This window comes from Vipera ursinii (genome assembly GCF_947247035.1).
Source record: "Vipera ursinii genome assembly, chromosome: 4".
Classification (NCBI taxonomy): Eukaryota; Metazoa; Chordata; class Lepidosauria; order Squamata; family Viperidae; genus Vipera; species Vipera ursinii.
The window spans coordinates 30,085,916-30,112,530 of NC_139514.1; the positions used below are offsets into that span (position 1 = coordinate 30,085,916).

The 26,615-nt window shown below is 42.4% G+C and overlaps 1 protein-coding gene across 1 annotated transcript; it reads right to left on the reverse strand.

Moving 5' to 3' along the window:
- Positions 1–9: 9 nt before the first annotated feature.
- On the reverse strand, positions 10–25,515 carry ILDR1 (immunoglobulin like domain containing receptor 1). Its single transcript, XM_083362761.1, has 8 exons — positions 25,432–25,515; positions 21,763–21,933; positions 16,749–16,898; positions 12,904–13,023; positions 10,765–10,911; positions 4,278–4,382; positions 2,062–2,879; positions 10–1,348 (listed from the first exon to the last, which is right to left on the reverse strand). Exons 1-8 carry the CDS (start codon positions 25,487–25,489, stop codon positions 1,307–1,309), a joined length of 1,611 nt encoding a protein of 536 aa, XP_083218887.1. The 5' UTR covers positions 25,490–25,515; the 3' UTR covers positions 10–1,306.
- Between the last annotated feature and the right edge of the window lie 1,100 nt (positions 25,516–26,615).

Here is a 26,615-nt window from a genome sequence, read left to right on the forward strand (position 1 = left end):
GTTTGCAGACACTTTACCATCCTCACTGCCTTTCCCTGGTTCTTTGAATCTTTTGTAAAACATAGTGCCCAAACTGAACACAGTAATCAAGGTGGAGTCTGAGCAATGCGATGTAACAAATAAGTAAATTTCCTAATTGGAAACTATACTTGTCTTGAAGTTTAACATCAAACTGCCTACTTTGCAATCTAATCATCCTTCTGATTCATAATTAGATTTTAATCAACTATTCCTTGATCTTTTGCACAAGTATTACAATCAAGCTCAGTGTCACCTATCTTACATTTGTGCATTTGTTTCACCAGTAACTTTGCATTTACCATCATTTAGTTTCATTCTGTTATTATCTCTACCTGGCTTCTAGCTTTACATTATCTATACAAATCATTCTGAGTTTTCTCTTTTAGCATATTAGTAATTTCCACTTAATTTTGTACCGTTTGCAAATCTGATAGTCATTCTCAACTTCTCATGTAAATAATTAAAAAAGTTGAACAGCATCACACCAACAGTTATAACAATCAATATTTCACTTTATATCTTATTTCCCAATGATGAAAGTAGTTTGAGCAGTTCTGAATATCTGCCTCAGACATAGAATGATACGGTCTAAATGTGACTAGACATGTTTTAACACTCATTAAAAGATACATCCTTCTAGCCACTTTCCCCACTTTCCTTGATGTACTGGGGGTACACAGCAATGGTGTGTTATTTTTATTACCTATTGCCCAACATTGTTTCCAATGTTACAGTAAAATATTTTTTCACTTATCAACTTTTTAATTTTTTTTAATGTTCAAAGCTGACAAATTAGGCTACATTCTATCGACATCAAATAATGTAGCTAAAAGATTTGTACAGAATGTGGATACTAGATATATGCACTGGTATCTGAAAGTTTTCTGACTCAAAATTTTCTAGAAATCTTACTACACAGTATGTGTAATCCAGGATTAAAAGTGTTATCTTTTAGAGTAACAGAAACTACCCCACTAATTAATGAACTGTTGCAGATTTGTATTCTTAGTAAGAATATTAAGATCCAGGTAAGACTCAAGACCTAGGCAAGGAAATCATTCAAGTTTCCGTATTTTGTTTTGTAAAAACAATTTGTTTTGTAAAACAGCTTACTGCATTTTTCAAAGTGCAAAAATGATTAAAAAATTTTAATACAAGAAGGTGCAGGGTGATGGTGAAATAAACCTGTTCATGACTTAGTGAATAACATTAAAAGACAGAATGAAAATCTGCTGTTCAGCCAGACACTGAAATCTCATTATATTCAGTAGCAAGAGTGAAGAGGCTAAATGACAACACTCATCCCACTGCGAGAACTGCCTTTTTCCTAGAAGAAAAAAGAAAACTGCTATTAGTGAGACGGCAGGAAAGATGACAGGTCAGCAGCCATTTATAATGGACTTCATCATTTAGGACTATTAATTTAAAGTACATTTTACACTTGCATGATTTGAAGCCATCCAATCCTTAGCATATTGGAGTGAAGGATGCTATTTAATAGTTACTGAATTTTGAACGTGTAAAAAAGCTGACAGCACTGAAGAGCCTCTCTTTGATTTGAGTGGAAAACAGCATAGAGCTTTACAAATGGAAATGGAATTAAAAAAAAATAAATTAAAAATTAATGTTTAATTAACTTAAAAATTAATTTAAAAAAATAAAATTAAAAATTAATTTTTAATTAATTTTTAATTAATTAAAAAAATATGACATGCATTGTCAATTCTTGTGAAGCTCTGATTATTACTTATAAGGCCCTACATGGCACAGGGCCAGGCTATTTGAGGCACCACCTTTCTTTCATTGTTTCTGATTGCCCCACCAGCTCTAGTAGAGAAGTCATGCCCTGGATCCCTTCTATCAAATAACACCATCTTATTGGACCTTGTAGTTGTGCCCGCTTGGTGGCAGCATCTCCCCTATGAAGCACCACCCTCCCTCTGTATCCCATTCTCTATTTCCTCTCTCTTACAGTCCAGGATGTATGTTTCAGGACAGAATACTTCACGTATTCATAAAAGCTATGATAACTCAATTTACCGACTGTTCTGTTGACTTTCTGAGTTTCTGGTTCTTGGTTGGGGTAACTTCAACAGAACAATAACTAGGCGGTTTTTCATGTTGCCAGTCTGGGGAATGCTGCTGACGATGTGGCCTATTGTTTTTCCGGGAGTACTCCTGTTCTCCAGAGGAGCTCCATGACTCCCAGGAGGATGGTGGAGAATAGCTGCGATGTCTTCGATGATCCTGCTGACCAAAGTTCTTGTCATGTTGATACGTTCGTCGTTGTGAATGTTGATTTTTTCTCCCGGAGTGGTGCTGTCCAGAGTACCCTCTTCTGGTCTCAAGATGGGAATCAAAACTATTTCTGCCACGTGAGGTGGGTATTATATCTGTTGTAGAACTCCGATATCTATCATGATGGCTGCCATATCTTTGTGATTCAGTTCTGTGATTTCTATGCCTGTCCCATAGTTCCTGATCATAGCTGGAAGGAGAGTCATCATCCCAAGATGAACGACGCCTCCATCTTCTTTCCTCCCTCGGGTTTTCATTTGTGTTGCTCCGAGGTCTTGTATGTGTCGACCTCCCTGGTCGTGATGACCTGCTAGATCTTTGAGAGGATGAGATATGCTCAACAATAGGAGGCAACTGGATTACTCTGCGTTCCACAATCTCTGAACCCAGAGAAGAGAGAATGCTGGGATGCCGACTGCTTCCAACAGGATGTGAAGGTAGTATAGGCTGAGAAAGATTAAGGTTCCTGATCTCAGATTCAAGATGGTCCAAGATTTTGTTGCTAGAAGGCATTTGGGCAAGTGGAGGCATTAATGGTTGGCTGCTTTGGAGAGATATGTCTGAAGAACATAAATTACAGAAAACATAATATAAAATGTTTCAATTAATTTCTAGCTACAGGGAGTACCTTTGGATAGAAAAGCAAGATATAAATATACTAATGATCAAATAATCTCTCTCTTGTTTTGATAGATGGCACGCTCCTAAATACAACACACTTAAAAAGTTACTTTTGCACAGAGCACAAAGAACCTTTGCAAAGCAAAGCACTTTTATAACACAAACTGAAAAGGGTAGCTTCTCTCAACTGATTCAGCATTATGCTACTTAATTATGTCTATGGTCAAGTCTCAAAAGGATCAAAGTTTCAAAAATTGTATGTAACCCTGTAGTAGTGGCATGCAAAAAGCCAATGGCAGGATATGTTCTGGTTATATTCAAGTGTAATCATATAAAAGCTAGAAATTTAGTTCACGAAAAAGAAAGCCAATACTCAAAAGACAAATAATCTGTCCCAAATAGTAAACTGAATATTTAATATTATCTTTTTTTTTAATTAAAGAGTTTTACAAAAACAAAATTTTACAATATATCCCCAAATCCCTCCCACCCCAAACCCCCCCACTTCCCCCCCCACTTCCCAGAGCTAAATACAGGATTATAGTTACAATAATCATATTCTAAATAAAAATTATGCATAATATACAATTAACCAATTTCATAATGTGCTTTAACTCCCCTTTAACATAACGACAAACAACGTACCAATAACAATATCCCACTAAAATCTACTCATAAGCTAAATGGAACTTTTTAGTCCCATATTTGTTCTGAATATAATTTATCCATCTCCTCCAAACTGAAATATATCTTTCCTGCGAATGATCTTTCAAATAAGCAGAAATCTTAGACATTTCTGCAAGATTCAAAACTTTAAACACCCATTCTTCTATAGTGGGCAAACTATCCTTCTTCCAATATTGTCCCACCAGTAACCGTGCTGCTGTTATCATATTCAACATCAAGTTAGTTTCTTTAACATCACAATCTACAACAATACCCAATAAAACAATTGCGGGGAAAACTTTATCTTTCTCTTAAAAATCTTTTGAATGTTCCACCAAATTTTAATCCAAAAAGCTTTTATATTTCTACAAGTCCACCACATGTGGAAATAAGTAGCTTCTAAACTACCACACCTCCAACATTTAGACTGCAAATTAGGATACATGTTGGACAACTTCTTGGGATCCAGATAATATTTAATATTATCTGATCTCCATGGACAAATAGCTTCAAATGTTAAAAAACATCCCTAAACGGCACATAGATTCTCCAACACTGTGCTATTGTGCCTCTGGGAAAAGAAGCATTTATAAAGTCATAGAGGAAACACTCTAAATCAAAGGAAAAACCAAATGTTTCAACAAAGGGACAGCATCCCTGGGTGCTCCTACCTCTCTGCAAAAGTGGGTTTAATTGGTATGAAGATGACTGAGAGTGGTGTGTCATCCATGGAAGAAGTTGTCGAGCTTGTTTCATGAAGTGGTGCCGTTCCAGGACTAGAGAATAGAAAAAATAATAATTGATATTATACCTGAACTACATTTAAATGCCCCTCACAGAACTGTCGTTGATAGAATTACTTTGTATTTTTCAGAGTTACAATAAAAAATCATTGCATTTCAAAAATAATGATTATCCAGTTCCTTCTCACATTTTAAAGTAAATGTAGTCCTTGAGTTCCAGCCATTCAAAGTTACAATGGCACTGAAAAAAGTGACTTACAACCAGTTTTCACACTTACAACCATTGTAACCATCCCTATGGTCACATGATCAAAATTCGGGTGCTTGGCGACTGTCATGTTTTTATGACATTTGACTCTCCTGGAGTCATGTGATCACCATTTGTAACCTTCCCAGCTGGCTTCCGACAAGCAAAGTTAAAGGGGGAAGCCAGATTGGCTTAACAACATGATTCACTTAACAATTGCATCGATTTCCTTATTGACTGTAGAAAAAAGGTCATAAAATGGGATCCAATTCACTTAACTGTCTTGCTTAGCAATGAGAATTTTAAGCTCAATTGACTTAGATTTAAGATCCTTTTAAGATCAATGATAAAATGTTCATTTTATCAATATGAAGGTGACAGGTCTTTCAACTTTTGCATTCCAGCCAAAGCCCCTTACATTCCTTTTCACAGGAATGCACCTAATTGAAAGAACAAGATATTATGATTAGGCCTCAATTACATGGTAGTAACTATTATTACTCACCTTGGCGACGATGGTGGACCTATTCTCTTGCTTCAGGCCGCCTCTTATGGCGACGGCGTCTTCGGACCGCTTGGCTGGCGAAGAAGACGACCGGGAGTCATCTTACCGGAGCAAGGACGACATGGGGCTCCTGCATCGTGTATCATCTTTGGACTGCTTTAGCAGTGACGCTGGTGATTTAGACTACTTTTACTCTGGCCTGCCTATCCTCCTTGCCTTGGACACACTTTTTACCATCTGCCTACCTATCCTCTCCCCTCTCCCATTGGACTTTCGACATACCTGGGTATCGGCCACGGTGGGAGAGTGGCTGGACTTTTCCATCTGCAACCACATAGAGGTGGGAGCTCTATGGGTTTGCCTACCCAGAGGATATCTGGTCCACCCCCAGGAACGGAGCCTCTACCCGTTGTGAGAGAACGGGCTGCGGCCTGTCTTGGGGGCCACCCAACTGAGTGGCAGTGAAGTTGGGTGGATCCAGGTTTCTGTCATGTTCAATCCTCCCATGGACAACTAGGGATGCCTATCCTGGACTGTTTGGACTTCTATACTTATGCGGCAATATACGAGTACGCGTTTGTACGCCCTCAGGGGTGCCCCCCTCTCCTGGGTGCGACCTGCCTCCTTAAATGTTGATGACCTTGATGACGGGCCCGAGTTTTGGGTCTCTGAGAGATGGCTGGGCAGGGGCAGGGGCTATCCATGTAATTCTAGGAAGCCTCTGATTATTTTTTTATCCAAATTTTTTATAAGGTTAGGGAGCGGGGTGGGAGATAGCGGTGGTTTGGCTATGGGGGGTGGCCGATCTACCATGGTTCAGACCAGCCTTGGGTCTGATGGCACGGGGGGAGAACGGGGTGGCGTTGTCGCCGGGGCTCATGAGCGGGTCGTGGGATTTTCAATTCCCACGACGGGGAATGGCAGCAGGCGGATAGACAGGGGGCCGTATCGTTACCGGGAGGGCCGTCCCCGCTATTTGCAAGCAGTGAGGCGCTCCGACCCTCTGCTTCTTCCCCGAGGTTCCGGGAGCGAGGATGTGCAGCCTCCTGAGCTCCGGCTGGTGTACCTGAATGCCAGGTCCGTGGTTAATAAAGCTCCCCTCGTTAGGGATTTAGTTGAGGGTGAGCAGGCGGACCTGGCTTGCATCACGGAGACTTGGTTGGGCCCAGAGGGTGGGGTCCCTTTGGTTGACCTCTGCCCACCAGGCTTCCGGGTGCTGCACCGGCCAAGAGCTCAAGGTAGGGGTGGGGGAGTGGCGGTTATTATTAGGGAGACCTTATGTCCGCGGGAGACCACCGTTTCTCAGATAGTCGGGTGTGAGTCTCTCTTTGTGAGATTTGGTTCTGGGGCGCAGTTGGGTTTGCTGCTGACGTACATTTCGCCTAGTCGTGCAGCGGCAGCCCTGCCCGAGCTGCTTGATATCCTCTCAGGGTTGGTGGTTGAGTTTCCCAAACTTATAGTTTTGGGAGACTTCAATCTACCATCCCTGGGAGGCTCATCTGAGCTAGCTCGGGAGTTCATGGCTTCCATGACGGCCATGGACCTGACGCAAGTAATTTCTGAACCAACTCATGAGGGAGGCCACACTCTTGACCTGATTTTTTTATCTAGACGGTGGTTGGATGATCTTGGTGGGGGCTCTCCATTTATTATGCCCCTGTCATGGACCGATCATCATCTCCTGCGGATGGTCTTCCGTTTTGCCACCCCCCGCCGTGGGGATACGGAACCAATTAGATGGTACCGTCCCAGACGCTTAATGGATCCTGATAGATTCCAAGCGGCGCTGGGGTCCCCACCTGCCTCCATTGCTCACAGCTCGGCGGATGCCTTAGTGGAAACCTGGGAAAGGGCAGCCACTGAGGCACTTGACCGGGTTGTACCCTTGCGGCCCCTGACCCGGCGCAGATCCCAGCGAGCTCCATGGTTCTCCGCAGAGCTCCGGGAGATGAAGCGTCGGAAACGGGGCCTAGAGAGCTGCTGGAGGTCGAGCCGATCCGAACCCGACCGGTTGCGGTTAAGAACCTATATTAGGTCTTATCTCGCAGCGATGAGGGTGGCGAGGTGTAATTACTTCTCTACCCTCATTGCGTCCGCAGATAATCGCCCGGCCGCCCTGTTTAGGGTGACTCGCTCGCTCCTTAATCAGGAGGTGAGGGAGGATCCCTTGCAGGGTCGTGCTGAGGAATTTAGTCAACATCTGTCGGATAAAATCGCTCGGATTCGGACCGGTTTGGACTCCAGCTGGGCAGAGTCAGGCGAGCAGGACACGGACGGTCTTGTCAATGTTATCTGGGAAGAGTTTGATTCTGTGACCCCTGATGAAGTGGACAGGATTATGGGGAGGCTGAGCTCCTCCACATGTTTGTTGGATCCGTGCCCTTCCTGGCTGGTTTATGCAGCTAGGGAGAGGACACGAGGCTGGCTCCAGGCGGTTATATCTGCTTCTTTGAGTGAGGGTTATTTCCCCACCGTCTTGAAGGAGGCGGTGGTGAGACCTCTCCTCAAGAAGCCTGCCTTGGACCCAGCTGTATTGAACAACTTTCGTCCAGTCTCCAACCTTCGCTTTCTTGCGAAGGTTGTTGAGAGTGTGGTGGCGCATCAGCTCCCTCTGGTCCTGGATGAAGCGGATTATCTGGACCCCTACCAATCGGGTTTCAGGCCCGGGTACAGCACGGAGACGGCATTGGTCGCTCTGGTGAATGATCTCTGGAGGGCTCGAGACAGGGGATATTCCTCTGTCCTAGTCCTATTAGACCTCTCGGCGGCTTTCGATACCATCGACCATGGTATCTTGCTGCGGCGTCTCAGGGGATTGGGAGTGGGAGGCACGGTTCTTCGGTGGTTCTCCTCCTATCTCCTGGGACGTTCGCAGTCGGTGTTGGCAGGGGGGCAGAGATCGGCCCCTAGGTCTCTCGTTTGTGGAGTTCCTCAGGGGTCGGTTCTCTCGCCTCTCCTGTTCAACATCTACATGAAACCGCTGGGTGAGATCATTCGTGGTTTTGGAGTTGGGTATCATCAATATGCCGATGATACCCAACTTTTCTTTTCGACCCCAAACCACCCCAGTGATGCCCTCGCTGTGATGTCCCGTTGCCTGGAGGCGGTTCGGGTCTGGATGGGGAGGAACAGACTTCAGCTCAACCCTGACAAGACTGAGTGGCTGTGCATTCCGGCATCCCGGGACATTCAAAATGTTCCATCTCTTTCTATGGGGGGTGAGCTCTTACCCCCCGTGGATAGGGCTCGCAACTTGGGAGTCCTCCTAGATTCACGGCTTACCCTAGAAGATCATGTAGTGGCCGTGACTAGGGGGGCTTTTGCCCAGGTTCGCCTGGTGCGCCAGTTGCGGCCCTATCTGGACCGGGATGCCCTGTGCACGGTCACTCATGCGCTCGTGACCTCTCGCCTTGACTACTGTAATGCTCTCTACATGGGGCTTCCCTTGAAGACCACTCGGAGGCTCCAACTGGTACAGAATGCGGCCGCGAGAGTTGTCTTGGGAGTTTCCCGGTACTCCCATGTTACACCTTTGCTCCGCGAGCTGCATTGGTTACCAGTTGTCTTCCGGGTGAGGTTCAAGGTCTTGGTTATGATCTTTAAGTCCCTACATGGCATGGGTCCGGGGTACCTCGGGGACCACCTGCTGCCGGCTTCAACTCCCCTCCGCCCTGTGCGTTCCCACAGAGAGGGCCTCCTCAGGGTGCCTCCGGTCAGGGAATGCCGACTGGCGGCCCCCAGGGGGAGAGCCTTCTCTGTGGGTGCCCCGGCTTTGTGGAACCAACTGCCGGTGGAGCTCCGGACGGCATCGGACCTCCGAACTTTCCGTCGTGGTCTGAAGACCCATTTGTTTGAATTGGCTGGTCTGGCCTGATGGGGGAGCTGGGTTTTAAATTGTTATTTTAGATTGTATTATTGTTTTTTAATTGGGCATTGATTTAATCTCTGTTTTAACTTTTGTATAGTATTGTATTTTTATTTATATGCCCTGTGAACCGCCCTGAGTCCCCAGGGAGAAGGGCGGTATATAAATTAAATAAAACGTAAACGTAAACTATCTTCGGCTTTGAAACGGAGATGAGCACCGGCCCCTAGAGTCGGAAACGACTAGCACATGTGTGCAGGGGAAACTTTAACTATAGAAAACACAGTCTGGGATTCTATGACAGGTTGGTGGGGGGGGGGTCCTATGAAAGCCTATGAAAACTCCTCCCACAAAAAAGCATTTTTTGAACTTTGTTACACAATGCTAGTGTTCGCAGTGGTGAGAATTTTTACACATTGCAATTCAGCCACTCTGTTCCACTTTGTTGTCACTGCAAGCAATGTAAAACATGGATTGTGTAGAAGTGAAATTGTATTGTGAAGTTATCCAGTTTTTTGCAACTTTGGGGGGGATGTTTCCTGAGGCCTGAAAATTATTTCGAGGATTCCTCCAAGGCAGAAAGGTTAAAGAAAGCTGTTCTATATATTTAAGGACTGAAGGCAGTGTTACAGAATTTCTGAAGCATTGGCAACCATTTCTTCTGAGGTCCTTACTGTCCACACCACATTGGAACCCTGCTGCATTTCTTCTATGTCAATAAGGTAAAGGTAAAGGTTCCCCCGCACATGTGTGCTAGTTGTTTCCGACTCTAGGGGCCGGTGCTCATCTCTGTTTCAAAGCTGAAGAGCCAGTGTTTGTCCGAGGACGTCTCCGTGGTCATGTGGCCAGCATGATTAGACGCCAAAGGCGCACGGAACACTGTTACCTTCCCACCGTAGTGGTCCCTATTTTTCTACTTGCATTTTTTACGTGCTTTCGAACTGCTAGGTTGGCAGAAGCTGGGACGAGTAACAGGCGCTCACTCTGCTACGCGGCACTTGGGATTCGACCCGCCAAACTGCTGACCTTCTGATCGACAAGCTCAGCGTCCTAACCCACTGAGCCACCGCGTCCCTATTCTATGTCAATACTCAGGGCTTTTTTTTGCCATAGAACGCCCAGAACAGAGTTCTGGCACCTTTTTTGGATGGAACCTTGTAGGGTAGGCAAGGCGGGTTGTATGACGTGTGTCAGTTCCGGCACCTTTTTTTTTTTTATAAAAAAAGCACTGTCAATACTACAAATGCTCACCACCAAGCAAGGTGTTTTTTTTAAAAAAAAGCAGACCATTAATACAAAAAGCTGCCTCACAGCAGACAAAAGCTCTGATGTGATCTACATAAGGCATAAATATGTGGAGAAAGGGAATGGCAAACAAAACATGGTTGCAAGGTCTGGGGATCGTGTTCTAAAATTCCCTTCATGCTACTCTATACTTTAAAATCTGCAAAAGTCCTCCTCATACTGCTGCCTGAATTAGACTGGTGGACGCAGAAATGAAAGTCTTTTCTGCACTGACTGAACTTTAATTATATGAAGTTTGCTGCCACAGGTATTTTTATGTGGGATGCTTTTTTAAAAATACCTAAGTGTGTTCTAAATATTTTTTTTTAAAATAGAAAACAACTGGACAAATGAAACATGAGGGACACTAAATCTGGAACAATGTACTTTCTGGGCATGACTGAGTTGTATTTCTTTTGGTTCTGACTTCCTGAAGTCACTGAAGTACACATGGAAGCAACCTACATTTAAGCGTGCCTCTTCTGCGCATTATGTTTTAAGGATTCTGGATTACCTTTTTCATTGCAGCAGCAACGGGTTGGGCAGCAGGCACAGCGCACGTGACAGCAGCAATACTGGGGGCAGCACTGACAGCAGCATACTCCAATTAGCATGAGGAGGAGGAGGGCACCCAGGATGATGAAGATTACTGTCAACCAGTCTGCATCAAGTAAAAAGCCCCCCCCCAAAAAAAAATGGTTATTCGGTATTCATTGCTTTCTCCATTCCTAGGTACCTGCAGACTCATCTTGCAGACTGAGAGCCTTGGTGGAGCAGTGGACTAATGCCTCCTTAAGTAACACCAGCTGCCTGCAATTAGTGCAGGTTCGAGTCCCACCAGGCTCAAGGTTGACTCAGCCTTCCATCCTTCCGAGGTAGGTAAAATGAGGACCCAGATTGTTGGGGGCAATTAAGCTGACTTTGTAATAATGCCGCTTGGGGGGTGTATGAAAGCCCTAATAAGCAGGCATATACATAGAATGAAGTCTACTGCTAAGCTTGTAAGCCGCCCTGAGTCTTCGGAGAAGGGCGGGATATAAATGGAATTAAAAATAAAAATAAATAAATAAAAATAAAATGTTCCCAATTTTTCCTGATGTGATTTTCCATATCAAGTGCTTACATTCAGACAGAATGATTCAAATCTCAGTTCATTCACAACTTTCCATGTGGTTGTAAGAAAAAGAATGCAATCTATTCCTTTCTTCTTCAATTATACAGTTTAGTATTGTTAAAATTAGCAAGCTTGATAAACCAAATTTGAAGGTGTTCAGCTAAGGTTCCATGAAAATATTCGGAACCATTATTTATTATAATTTTCTGCAACTAATATGATGTTTAAACATTCCCTTCCAGGATTAATTAGATATTTCATTATATTTTCTATTGTAATATCTTGTTAGAATTGTTAGAAATAATGATCATAGAAGAGTCAGATGACATTGTTCCAAAGTATCCAAATAGCAATATACATTTGCATTAATCCACTAAAAAAAAGGCTGAAATCATGGACAGGTATACAGAATCATAGATGACCTTGAAGGAATGCAGTAGCAGCTAATACCACATGAGCTAAGGCCAACCACAGAAGGAAACATTAGAAACTTAAAATAATTGCAGAGCTCTGAACATCCAGAAGTACATCAATAAGATGGCACCCAAAGATGAGCTGCTGAAAAAGTGCCTGAAGTGCCAGACAAGGGAATAAGATCAAGCAGAGGAAGTGCCATGGTAGGGCAAGACCCTGCATGAGATATGTCACTGACAGATAGCTGAGATGATTGATATTAGGAAATCCTACTAGTGGCTGGACTAAAAGATGGCACTGATCATAGCAACTCAAGAACAGGCACTAAGCATCAGATCTGTAGGAGTCTTCCACACTAGATAGGACCCAAGAGGCAGAATGTCTAAACAGGTCCAGAGACAGTGCCAGTGTGTAAGATGCAGGCAGGAACAGCATACACTGAATGGCACAACCAAGCAGTTGGTATTATATATAGGAACATCTGCACATCAATGTGCTAGAATATCCCAAGTCCAGATGTGAGATTCCATAGAAGGTTGTGGTTAAGATCCTGTGGTCAATACCAACCATGGTACCGACCAATCAACCAGACATTATGATAGCAGACAAAGACCAGAAGACAGCAGTGGTGATACATGTAGCAGTGCCAAGTGATTTAGCAACATCAGGAAATAGTATGAGAAGTACAATGTGGAAAGCAAAGGCAAAAGCGATCCCAGTGGTGCACGGAGCTCTTGGAGCTGTAACTCCTAGGCTGGGAGAATGGCTTGAACAGATCCCAGAAACAAGATTGGAGCTGTTTCTCCAGAAAAGTGAAGTGCTAGGAGCAACTAAGAACCCTCAAACTCCCAGGCCTCTGATACAGAACCTAAGAGTGAAGAAGATACGTACCACCATAGGGATGAGATGGGATTTTTAAAAAAACATCAATAGTTTAACACATCCACAGTTAATTGAATGCTGCAATCCAATTGTATTCATCAGGAATTTCCAGCTGAACTTAATAGCATGCATCTTGACAATCAGTGTACAGTTCTTGCATTATTTTCATTATTTATTCAAAAACAGCATGGTAGGTACAGAAAATTATCCTAAAATTTGACACCAAAAAAGGATGCTACATACTCAAAACAATGAGCTTGATTTCTTTGTCTGGATCACCAGTTGTGTCTCCTGGAGCTTCAACAGTACAATAATAGACTCCGTGGTCCCACCACATAACCTCATTAATTACAAGATCTGCTCCTATATAAAATGGAAAACAACATAATGAAACCCTTACCAATGTTAGTTTCTGACAATGACCTAAATTTCTGAATAAATAAAATATTTTCAGCAATAAGAAGTCAGCAACTATAATCTTGAGCAATGCTCAGGCATGGTAAGAATCACTGTAATTGGAGGCTGATCTTACACTGTGCTAATCTGAATTAATGCAGACAAAGAAAATAATCCTGAGGAAAATTTATTGTACAATGGACATAAAATAGTGCTGAATAATTGTAAGCTGCATAAATACTGATCTGGTAAATACTTACCAGTAAGAATCATTCTTACTAGTAACAATCATTTAAACATATTATTTTAATCTGATGCCCTTCAATTTTTATTAATAATTCAAATATTCCTATATATATGGTATGATGACAGAATAAAATGAGGATTGCATAAAGCATCAGACAGGAGTGTCAAAAGCATACTATGCTACATAATGCATAATTTGTTAAGACTAATTTTTGGGATAGGGCTTCCGGTGGCTCCGCGGCGACGGAGACAGCCTTCCTGGGCTGCCCGCGGGTCAGCTGTTGTTTTTTCGCCCGAAACAGCGCCGATCAGCTGTTCGGGCGAATTTGAAGCCCCCTCCTCGGGAGGAGGGGGCGAGCTCCCAGGTAGGGGTAGAGTTCTCCAGGGCCGCCTGAGCTTATGGCTTGGGCGGCTGAAGGATTGAACTCCCCCGTAGCCTGGGCTGCTCCCAGCTGGCCGGCGCCTCTGCTCCTGATTTCTTGGAGCAGAGCCAGGTGTCTGCGACCACCCCTGCCTGAAGGAATGACTATGGATTAAAGGAGCAGGCAGAGCGATACAAGAGGAAAAGGTGAAGAGGATTATTATATTTTACTCTCCAGCTTGATGGACTTTTTTGGATTATAAATCTGAAGTGAAAGTGCGTCACATTTGGTAAAAGATGGCGACTAAACCACCCCCTAAAACTCTTCGGAGTGCTGGAACTTCTCCTGTGCAACAATCATTACTGCAGGCGCTGCATCCTCCTGATGTATTGACATCAAAGGACTTACAAGATGCTCTTGAAAAACACACCCAGGTAATTTTGGACTCAATTAATGATAGATTTGTACAGATGGAGGAGAAATTGGAGGAGAGAATGGAGGAGAGGATGGAACAGAAGTTCAGAGTGATGAAGGCAGACATCTTGTCTTCAGTGTGTAAAGTGGCTCGCTGTGTGGAAGAATTGGAGGAAAAGCTAGAAGATTTGACTCAAAAGAATGCTATATTAGAAGCAAAAGTATTGGAGAATGAAGATAAAGTGGAAAAAGAACTGAGTCTTGCTCAATATTACCAGATGCAGTTTGCCATTAGAGTTAGAGGTTTAAAGGAGAATACCAAGGAAGATCTAAAGCAGCTGGTTTCTGAGGCTTTTGAAGTAGTGTTGAAACAGCCAGCATCTGAAATAAAAGGAGGCATGGATAAAGTGTTTCGTGTGAATTCATGGATTGCTAGACAGAGAAAGTTGCCTAGAGATGTGGTGGTATATTTTGCAAAAAGGGAAACTAGAGATGAAGTTATATGAGCTGCTTATGATACTAAAGTTGTGATTGCTAATCAAGAAGTTTTGGTCTTAAAAGAAATTCCTCCAAAGATTTTAAGGAGAAGGAAGGATTTTACATTTCTTGTGCAAGAGCTCAAGCAACGAGATATAAGGTTCAGATGGGAGATCCCAGTTGGGTTGATGGTGACGCACGAAGGTAAAAGGTACCGTCTGGTTACTGTGATGCAAGCGCGTGATTTCTATAATAATGTTTTAAATGCAACGCCATTAACACTTCTGGAAGCTGAAAAGGGATCTGGAGAAGGAGTGCATCAAGAGGTCGAAGGTGGTCAGATAGAAGACAACGGTGTTGGAGGAGATCAAGATACAACTTCGTCGGATGATTCTATAGAACAGAGGGTGACGCGTGCTGCTGCAAAACGTTCTAAGAAGAGAAAATAGCAGGATTTGCAGAAGTCTATGGAATTTCTACGACGTATTCATAGTCAAGGATGGGAGGTGGGAAAAGATCTGGGTGTAGACGCAATATATTTTTTATATGTGGTGGTTTTGTGGAAAGGGTGAGTTTTTTTGGACTAAAGTTTGGTGGAATATATAGAAGATTTCTAAATGGAGGTTAAAGTTTTGTTCGCAATCTTTTTTTTATTGTATGGAATAATTATAGATGTGGTACTGGAAGAGGAACGGCCGATTACAGAAGAGTGGACTTTAAAGTTTTCTGATTTGGTTGAGGTGGCGAAGATTTTGGTTAATTTGAAAGATTAGTTGTAAGAACGTTATATTATGGAATGGACAAAATGGATGGAGTCTATTTAGGACAAGTATAGGGTTGAGAAGTATTATATAGTATTTGAATAATTCTTTTTTCCCTTTTTTTCTGTTTTTTTTCCTCTTTCTATTTTGGGGTTTTTTTCTTGTTTTTAATGTATATTTAATATTATTAAGGTTTGTTTTATCATATATAAGCTAGAAAGTGTTTTTTTATTTTAGTTTTTTATATATATTTAATATTGCTAAGGTTTGTTTTATCCTATATAAGCTAGAGTGATGGATTTTAGAATTTATAGTTGTTAGTACATGGTTGCTTATGTTTGCTTTTCTTTTTTTTCTTTTTATATATATACCTTGTATTCAGCTCTGGGAAGTCGGGGGGGGGAGGGGGGGAGGTAGGGGGGGGGAGGAGGGAGGGAGGGAGGGGGGGAGGTAGGGGGGGAGGAGGGAGGGGGAAGGGGGTTTTTTTTAAAGGAAAATTGTATTTTAAAACTTTTCAATAAAAAAAAAAGACTAATTTTTGGAAGGGATTTCTGAGACTGCTAATACATCAAAGGAAGGGACGCGGTGGCTCAGTGGGTTAGGACGCTGAGCTTGTTGATCAGAAGGTCGGCAGTTTGGCGGGTTGAATCCCGAGTGCCGCATAGCAGAGTGAGCGCCTGTTACTCGTCCCAGCTTCTGCCAACCTAGCAGTTCGAAAGCACGTAAAAATGCAAATAGAAAATTAGGGACCACTATGGTGGCAAGGTAACAGCGTTCCATGCGCCTTTGGCATCTAGTCATGCCGGCCACATGACCACGGAGACGTCCTCGGACAAGCGCTGGCTCTTCGGCTTTGAAACGGAGATGAGCACCGGTGTTGTGATTCAGGGTCAGCCTGTGGGTTCGGCAGTTGGGTCGGAAGATTCAGAGGAGGAGGAGGGGGGTGTTGGAGAGCTTGCTGATGAGAGCCCTCAGCCAGGCCCCTCCCATCTGGTTACGACGCAGACCCAGCTGTGTGAGCCTGACAGCGTGGATGAAGATGAGCCACAGCTGGCCCTGTTCAAGGACGCCCGACGCAGGAGGCAGTCAATCAGGAGTAAACAGAGGAAGGCAATGGGGTACCTCGGAAGGAGGCAGAGAGAAGCCACGCCCTGAACTGTTTAAAAGGGGAATGTGTGGGAGGGCTGGTTTGCTGAAGGCAACTGTTTGAATAGCTCCTGTTTCATGGTTCGTGTCTTGTTTTGCTCTGTTTTATGTTAATAAATTTGGCAGGCTTAGTTCCAGCCTCTTGCCGTTTGTAAAGGGGTTGTCCCTGCCTTTTCTGCAGGGCCAGTAGTAGGCTGGTACAGAACAACCGGCCCCTAGAGTTGGAAACAACTGGCACGCATGTGCAGGGGAACCTTTACCTTTAATACATCAAAAGATCACTTACTATTCTGCACTGTGATTTTTCGCTGCCTGTAATCAGCACCCAACACTGGTTCATTCTGACCTCTTTTCTGAGCAACAATGCGCACTTCCCGCTGGTTGTCATTGCAGTCATTGGAAGGATCCTGGCCAAGATCTAGATTTGCCTGATAGGCTGCAAATAAAATGTCAAATTATTTATACTGTTTGGAAACCAACTTTCCCCGTTCCTTGTACTTTTGTACAATTTCCTTTAATAGTGGAAGCAGTAGAAAAATAGGACTGTATTAAGTAACAAAACTTCTTGAAAAAGTTGTTTATGTTCTTCAGAGGTTCTTTAGTTTTGATTTTTAGGTCTGATTGCAGCAAATTCCAATATTTACAACAGATTTAAAAAAGACAACAAACTGCCTCTTGTTCCTTTTGTGACCACACTAGCATTATAATCTCACTTCCAAAGACCTTCTCACTTCCAAAACATTTTTGCTCATTGCAGAAGTAAGCAATTGGCACAATATCCTTGTTGTGATGATGGTACAGCTACATATATTTTTTAAGAAAACAGATAACCAATGACTGGTAATCCTAACTATATCCCAATTGGGGGGGGGAAGGCACAAGACAACTGAAATAAGCAACTGGTGTGCCAAATTCATTGGTAGGCAAAAAAAGGAACAAGAGTTGGCAAATCTGTAACAAAATAAGTCTCTTGTGTTATATAAGCCATATATTTGAAGCATGTCTTACTAAACAAACAATTGATGAGTTCACGGATCACATCAAACTGCAAACAAGAAAATACATTTTAGAACAGTATATTATGTCAACCATGCCAATTGTTGTGTTTCAGGGTCAGCCTGTGGGTTCGGCAGTTGGGTCGGACGACTCAGAGGAGGAGGAGGGGGGTGTTGAAGAGCTTGCTGAGAATAATATTGAGGCTCCACAGAGCCCTCAGCCAGGCCCCTCCCACCTGGTCACGACGGAGACCCAGCTGTGTGAGCCTGACAGCGTGGATGAAGATGACCCACAGCTGGCCCTGTTCAAGGATGCCCGAAGCAGGAGGCAGTCAATCAGGAGTAAACAGAGGAAGGCAATGGGGCACCTCGGAAGGAGGCAGAGAGAAGCCACGCCCTGAACTGTATAAAAGGGGAATGCGTGGGAGGGCTGGTTTGCTGAAGGCAACCGCTTGAAAAGCTCCTGTTTCATGGTTCGTGTTTGCTCTCTTTGCTCTGTGTTTTTATGTTAATAAATTTGGCAGGCTTAATTCCAGCCTCTTGCCTTCTTGTAAAAGGGGTTGTCCCTGCCTTTTCTGCAGGGCCGGTAGCAGGCAGGTACAGAACACCAATAACTGAATATAGGCTAAGCTCTTGGGAGCTGTCAATAAATGGGAATGGAAAATGATGGACCTGGGAGGCTTTTTAATGGAAATAAACAATGACCATAACAATTCTAAGTAATAATAAACAATGAGTTTCATTTTAATTTAATTCATTACTGGTATAGTTCTCCTAATTCTGACTTGCGACATTTTGAATAGAGATGGCAGATGGGATCCTCTATCTTGTATGTGAGTTGACAAGAGTTTGGAGGGGGAGTGATTTGCTGAGTACTGTAGCAATCTGGATATGGAAGGCAGACCCAGGTATAGTAGGAGACAAGGAGGAGGAGTGCATAGACTGCTCCTATTCTCAGCTCCAAAGAACAGTCATTAGATTCTTGACAGCGGTGGCTTTAGGCTGTTGCTGCTTAATTTCAGGTGGGCTTATAATAAAGCTTTCCTCATTCAAAATCTCAATTCTGGAGACAAGCAGTTTGGTTTATATTACCCAAACCTAGCTAGACACAAAAGGTGGACTTCTGAACCACAGTCCAGGGAAGTGGCTATTTTAATAGCTAAAACTTTATTTAGCAATAATACAGCTTATACAAGTATGAAACGATGATAGAAACAATGATAACATGGGCAATTTTTTTTGGATATAATATAGAATTACAAGATTGGCAAAAGTTATGGGAAAGAAATATTAAATTAACTAATGCAGTGCCATATAAAGAAAACTTATATAAAATGTATTATAGTCGGCGTATGACGCCAGTGAGATTAGCAAAAATGTTTTAAAATACTTCAAACAAGTGTTGGAAATTAAAACAAAGACCAGGTTCTTAGTATCATATCTGGTGGACATGCCCCAAAGCAAAAAGATTTTGCGTTAAAATACATTTATGGTTGGAGAAAATGATTAAAAAAATAGACTTTAAACCAGAATTATTTTTGTTAGGAATAATAGGAGCTAATTATGAGAAAGATTGCAGATATCTAATGCTACACATATTAACGGCAGCAAGAATTGTATTTGCCAAACATTGAAAAAATGAAAGCTTACCAACTTAAAAAGTACTAATTAAGAAAATGCTAGAGTGTGCAGAAATGGATAGATTGACTTTAAAGATTAAAGAGAAAGAAGACTCAGTGTATTTTAGAACATGAGATAATTTCAATGGCTAGAAAAACAAGTCAGAGAGAAAGGAATGTAATATGTAATTCTGAATATATATTAGCAAGAAGGAGGCTATTGATTAACATATTGTTTATGATAATTAACTATAGCTATTACTGTTAGTTAAATACATGTATCCAGACATTATGCTGTTTGCTAAATATCGAAAATGTTATTTGGAAAAACCCCAACCCTAACCCTAACCCTAACCTGAAGACCTGGCTCTCTGAGCTTTCTGGCCCAGGCTGAGAATTTTTTAACCTGGGTTTTTAGTTTAAGGGATGATTTAATCTTTTATAATTGTTTTTTTAACTTTTGTATTTGTATTGCTGATTTTAAATACCCTGTAAACCGCCCTGAGTCCTTCGGGAAAGGGCGGTATATAAATGTAATAAAATTAAAAGTAAATTAAATTAAATTAAAATTAAATTAACCCAAATCCTAACCCTAATCCAGACCCCACCTTATCCTTAACCCTATAAAAACTAATAAAATCTATCTATCTATATATAAATACAGCATATACAAGTATATACTCATTTCCTCATTTTAAAATGTGTATCAACAGTAAGGTAAAGGTAAAGGTAAAGGTTCCCCCGCACATGCGTGCTAGTCGTTTCCGACTCTAGGGGCCGGTGCTCATCTCCGTTTCATAGCCGAAGAGCCAGCGTTTGTCTGAGGACGTCTCCGTGGTCATGTGGCCGGCATGACTAGACGCCAAAGGCGCACGGAACGCTGTTACCTTCCCACCGTAGTGGTCCCTATTTTTCTACTTGCATTTTTTACGTGCTTTCGAACTGCTAGGTGGGCAGAAGCTGGGACGAGTAACAGGCGCTCACTCTGTTACGCGGCACTCGGGATTCGACCCGCCAAACTGCCGACCTTCTGATCGACAAGCTCAGCGTCCTAACCCACTGAGCCACCGCGTCCCTCTGTATCAACAGTACTCTGTACTTATTTTATTTAAAATAAAGATGCCTTTTCCCCCAAAAATCATCTATGAATAAAGAGATAATTACTGAAGTTCAATTAATAAAAGATACAAGCAGGGTGTATTGCATTGTTTTTGTGATATTAAAAGTAGCGTATATTTTTGAGCTTAATACCAAAATTCCCACTATGTTGTACATACAGTAAATGTCAAAGAAGAGAATAAACCACTCTTAAAGTAATATAGGTAGTTAATTAATTTTTGGCATTAGAAACCATACACTAAATGTATTTACCATGCTAATATGTGGAATTTATTCTTGCTTAAGTTTAGTTAAGCTTTCGTTATGTATATTTATTATTTTCACCATTGTTGCATATTCCCCAAAAGTAAGTTCCTAATCTGATATTGCCAGTAGTTTTTCTTCCAGTGTTTGTCCTTACAGTTGTAAGCATATATCTTGTTATTTTTATTGTTTTCTATGATTACAGCTAATAAAAATGCAGTTCCATTTTGAATGTGATCACTAAAATTCTCTGAACAGAGAATTTTTTCCCCAACACTTAGAGAATTTCTACATATCCACCACATACAGTAGACCAGACATGTCAAACACAAGGCCCACGAAGTGGTTTCATGTGGCATTCATGAAGGAGGATGTGATATACCCAGTCACTCCATAACTTTTTCTAGTTTCTTAATAGCTATCAACAAGCATTTCAAGCAGAGATCTCCCATTTATATTTGGAGATGTTAAGAATTGAATCTAGAGCTTTCTGCATTCTAAGCATATATCTACTATTACAGACATGTCAAACACAAGGCCCGGGGGCCGGATCCGGCCCACGAAGTGGTTTCATGTGGCCCCATGAAGCCATCCTGGAAAAAGTGAGGGAACAGCCCCCACTGCCTTGGCCCTGGCCTAGAGACCCTCCTTCTGCCAGAGACCCTCAGATCTGTCCCACTCCTGCCCAGGCCCCCATAGGCACCCTTGATGCGAATGATGTAGAGCTGGCCACGCCCACCCAGTAGGCCATATGCACTCTAGCCACGCCCAACCAGTAGGCCATGCCCACCCTGGCCACGCCCAACCAGTAGGCCATACGCACTCTAGCCACGCCCAACCAGTAGGCCACGCCCACCCTGGCCATACCCACCCGGCCCCCTGAGGGCAACCGCAATGCTGATGCGGCCCTCAATGAAATTGAGTTTGACACCCCTGCAGTAGACTGTTTCTCTGTTTCATAGAATGTTCAACATTTATTACAATGCTCTCTATTTTGTAAATTGGGGCTATTTCTTTGAAATGTTACATCTAATTTTCATGCATGTTTTATTTACTCTGTTGTAGTAATATATCCAACTAAGCAGCCTAGTAAATGGTTGATTCAATATAGGCATTTCAAACTCTGTCATTTCTTTTTAATGTTCCTTCCTCATTTTTGAGTCAGATCTTTTTCTTTGAGCAGTTTGTTGATGCGTCAGTTATAGTATATTCCAGGGGAAGTATTTGAGGATTTTGTGCATGGAAAAAAAATCAATTTCCTTCCTTATATCATGCTACTTTTGTAGATAGTAATTCTTGGCTGATCCTTAGCAGAACTACTCACCAATAGTATAGTAATCAAGAATGGGATCTTTGCAAAAAGATTTATAGCGCCAGGTAACAACTACATCCTGCAGTGGTGCTGAAGTACTATAGTCACATCGGAGGATCACAGAAGCAAATAAAGTTGTGTATCGCTCAGTATCTGGCACTGTCACGAGAACAGAGAAACAACCTACAGGAACAAACGCAAACAACACATAGTATTCTGCAATATTAAATATTATAGTTACAAACTATACATTTCCTTGCAAACTAGGAAAGAAATGTGAAAAAGTGAAAATGAAGTCAGTTTTAGTATCTGCCAAAAAAGAAACTTTTTGTCTCCAAATATTTGTCAGGTGTAAGAAATCAGGAACCAGGATAGGGTTCAAAAGTACTACAAATTTATTTCACTCTACCTATACACAAGAATCCGATCTACTAATGGTCCAGGTAAATTGGCACTACATAAGAATCCAGGCTTCAAGCTGGGCTGGACATAGTTCTCTTTTGCTCCAGACTGATGGTGCATTTGACCCCACTCTCTGGCTCAGCCTGGTCATCTCCTATAATATTTCCCACAAAACAATTAACAGCATTGTGGAATAGGTGTTGCATCTTTGACTCCATCACTTCATCAGCTCCTATAGATTTTTTGCAATACTGCAAATGCATAAATGAGTCATTGCAAAATCTTCCTGGGACCTCCAAGCCTGATAACATAGCCAGGTCTTGAGGTTTGTAATATGTTGAAAGGGAAGGAGCTAAGCTCACTTGGGAAGGGGGAAGATTCCATAAGGTGGGCACCGCAGCAGAGAAAGCCTGCCTCCTGGGATCACCAAATGTGATTCCCTAGCAGATGAGACTTACAACATGCCTTTTCTTCCAGACCTGATGGGGCAGGCAGATGTAATCAGGCAGAGGCTATCCCTCAAATAACCTAGTCTCATGCCATGAAAGTCAAAGCTAACAGCTTTAAAGGTCAAAATTAGTACCTTGAATTGGATCCCAAAACAAACTCATAACCAATGCTGGCAGAAAAGAGGTGTAATATTTATCATTCTAGGGAAGACATGTCAAACACAAGGCCCAGGGGCCAGATCCGGCCCGTGAAGTGGTTTCATGTGGCCCATGAAACCATCCTGGAAACAGTGAGGGAACGGCCCCCACTTCCTTGGCCCTGGCTCAGAGACCCTCCTCCTGCCAGAGACCCTCAGATCTGTCCCACTCCTGCCCAGGCCCCCATTGATGCAAACGATGTAGAGCTGGCCACACCCACCCAGTAGGCCATATGCACTCTAGCCACGCCCACCCAGGCTACGCCCACCCGGCCCCCTGAGGGCAACTGCAATGCTGATGCGGCCCTCAATGAAATTGAGTTTGCACTCCTGTTCTAGGGGAAGACTGAAAAGGGAATGCTTTAAATTTGCAATGTCTTAAAACATCGTAAAAGTATTGACCCACACTGCCCAGAGTCATAAGGTATGAATTGGGTGGTTTTATATTTTTTTTAAGTAAGATAAATTATTAATACATACAGTTATATTAGATATACCTATTATCTTAGCTATAATCCAGTGAACTTTCTATAACATAGGTATACGAGATAACATAAAATAAATATTCTAATGTGAAAGCTATCACAGTTGTGATAACATAAATAAATACATGCTGCCTTATGTGGAATAATTCAAATATTACTGACTGCAGAGAATAAAAAGAAGAGCGTTTCATTTTATTTCAGCAGTTTTGTTCCTTTGAATTATAAACAGTGCTTAAAGTAATTCTATATGAGAAATATTAAAGCAGTTTCTCAGTTATGTAAAATGTTTCCTCTATGGGCTACCCTGCCCTTTTCCAATGGAGTGTCCATTATAGCTGTTGAACTGGAACATCTGCATACCTCACTAGGCTAGTCTTTGCACATTAAGTCTATTACATTTGGAGGGCAAATAATCTAAGTATTATACCTCCAGGGAAGCTTTAATGAATTGGGAAAATAGTTTTCAAGTTGGGGCTAAAAAAAACATTATGAAGAGAGCTCTGTGTAAAACATTCTGTATATTATTATAGACCGGAACATGATTTGAAAAACAGTACTAAAATAGAACATGTCCACTTTCTAATTGTTGATCTACTGAAATTCTTCTCTACAGGAACTACAGCTACTGGAAAACATAATCATATAACTTCTGAAAGATCTCCGGCCTTCATATCTGATCTAAGAATTCAATTCCATAGAGAGTATCCCTGAAAGAATAGAATATCTCTTTAGGCTGAGATGGAAGTCCATCCATAGACTGTTTTTATTCAGTGATTTATAGCAGAGGTCCCCTGGGCACCACAGACCGGTTACGTGGAGAGAAGTTTTTCTGCGGACCAAAGGGGCCATGGTTTTGTGTGCTGCCTGCATTCTGTGGATGGAGCTTTTCTTGTTTGTGTGGACTTGTTGCTGGCATGCCACAGCCTGGTACTGGTCCCGGGGTTTGGGGACCCCTTATTTATAGAACTTATTGCACCACTTAACCATTGCCATAGTAACAAATTATCAACATAGATTTTTATCTCTCAACAGCTCTGGCTTGGTGATACTATAAGATACTATTGAGGAAATGACATCTCAAAAGATCTCTTTGTAGCAACTCTGAAAAAAATTGTAGTTGTTAGTCCTCCCTTGACAGTGCTCCAAAAAGATAATGGTCAGAAAGAAGTAATTTCTCAAAACTCTTCTATTCTGTTGATATTCCTCTCAGCATGGAAGAAAATACATCTTTGTTCTCCTACCACTTGGCAAGGTACAATACGCTGAAACAGATTCTAGTTGCATTAGCCACCACCAAACTTTTAAACTATGTTTAATACAAATTTGTTTGAGTGCTGTGTTTGCAAATATAGTATATGTGTAAGCAAGAGTTTGTGAAAAACAGGCAATATAAAATTGATGCACGTACATTATAGGCAGTGGTGGGATTCAAGTATGTGAACAACCAATTCTCTGTGAGGATGCCCCTTCCGGAAGTGTATTCTGGGCCTGAGCAACAAAAAACTAGCTACCGGTTCTGACAAACTGGTGCGAACTGGCTGAATCCTACCACTGATTATATGGTATGTGACTTTGGTTATTTCACTATTGGGGGAAGCCCAGAGTTTTTACCTTAACAATCTATTGTATAGTCCTCAAGATAATCCAAAGTTCTGCATTCAATTACATCACAATTTTCATCTAAAGAAAACTTACTATATGTGCATTTCTAACAATTCTGATTTGGACAAAACTTCTACATGTATGTACTATATATAAATCTAAAATACTTAACAAATACTTAATATATATAAATCTCCATATACATGCAACCTTACAACTCAAATGAAATGCTAAGGAGGCGAGACTAATCAATCCCAAGAAGATCCTAGTCGCCAAACTGCGATTTTACATCAGCAATCATTTCTCTTCTAAGTAAAGTTTAAATAATTTTAAACAATTGAGAAATAATCTGAATACTCTGAAATGCTCAGCCTCGAGGCTGTGTAAGGAGGAAAATGGGTTTTTAAAAAAGACAGACAAGCGGGGAAGAACCAGGTAAGGGAGCACAAAAGTAGGGAGTCTATTTACTAGCTAAAAGCAGGAGAAAAGATCAAAGTTACTCCGATGCGTTTAGCCACCAGCTTCTCTCCCCTCTTGTCGACTCACCTGTCGAGGTGAGGCCGATAAAGAGCGCTTGGAAATGCCACTGCCAGATCCAGGCCATGGCGTCTCCTCCCACTGCCCGGAGTCTCTAGGTCAAACCTCAGCCCGCCCTCCCGCCCTTCCCCAACTCCTAATTCCACGAGTTTTCTTCTGTTTTTCCGCAGCCGAGGAAGGGACCCTCGAACCTCTTTTTCCCCCCGGGGGAGGAGCGGTTCAGCGCAAGCAAGCAGCCACTTCCTCCCTTCAGTCTTTCTCCGGCACCTGTTGCTGAAGCACTCTCCCATTCTCGGTAGGCGCACTCCGCGGCGAATACCTGCAGGTGCCGCGCTTGCCCCAAGGCTCCCTCCTTCCCTGAAGCTCGCTGGGAAAGCGTGAGCAGAGACCTCTGCTGGATCAGACCAAAGGGCGCCGTCTTTTAATCTCTTCCAGGTACAGCTAGCCCGACGGCGGAGAAGGTAGCAAGCAAGATTGGATGCAATAGCACCGTCCTCGCTTGCTTCTCCTACGCCGGCGGTGTTCTCACGACGTATAATATGAACTGGACCGCGGTTATTAAATTAGCTCGCTTGTCTCGGTTAGAGCGAAGCCACCCGCCACTTAACTCTAGATAGAATCACGTAAGGCAACGGGTCGCAAACTCTCTGGATCCAACTGTTACATTTGGTGCCAATTAATTTCTGTTCACGACATCCCTTATTTCCTCTCCTTTCCACCTAAGGTCGCCTTACACGAGCAGTTTGAGAAATTTGATGGATTTGGCGGCTATGTGCACACAAGGTTGCACCTTAGCGTTATATAAACGTGTGTAGCGCCTTTGAAAATTTATCCCGAATACTGGCACTTAAACCAGAGGTGTGTGTGTGTGTGTGGTACACACACCATCACATTTCTTCTCTTACTGTGCCCAAGGGGACTATGACTTGAGCGTCTATTTGCAAAAGATTGTGGCCCGATCCTATCTACTGGATGTTTTCAATCCAAAAACAAGTTTTGGGTTTGTTGTGGTTTTTTTTTTGAAAACTTGATAATTGTCGCTAGCAGAAAACTGCCACAAAGCGTTACACTTGCTATTGGCTAGTAAAATTAAAAATACATTTGCCAACGCAGAGTTGCACCGGCCACGCCTTTGGCAACTGTAGAAGAAATGAGTTCATTTGCTTGATCCTCTCGCCCCGCTTTTAAGTTTC

Coding starts and splice junctions, on each gene's coding strand:
- ILDR1 (XM_083362761.1), bottom strand. CDS start 25,489: ATGGCCTGGATCTGGCAGTGGCATTTCCAAGCGCTCTTTATCGGCCTC. Junction 16,899..21,762: donor TCTTGATTACTATACTATTG/GTGAGTAGTTCT, acceptor TTTTATTTGCAG/CCTATCAGGCAAATCTAGAT. Junction 1,349..2,061: donor GAAAGTCAACAGAACAGTCG/GTAAATTGAGTT, acceptor TTTTTCTTCTAG/GAAAAAGGCAGTTCTCGCAG.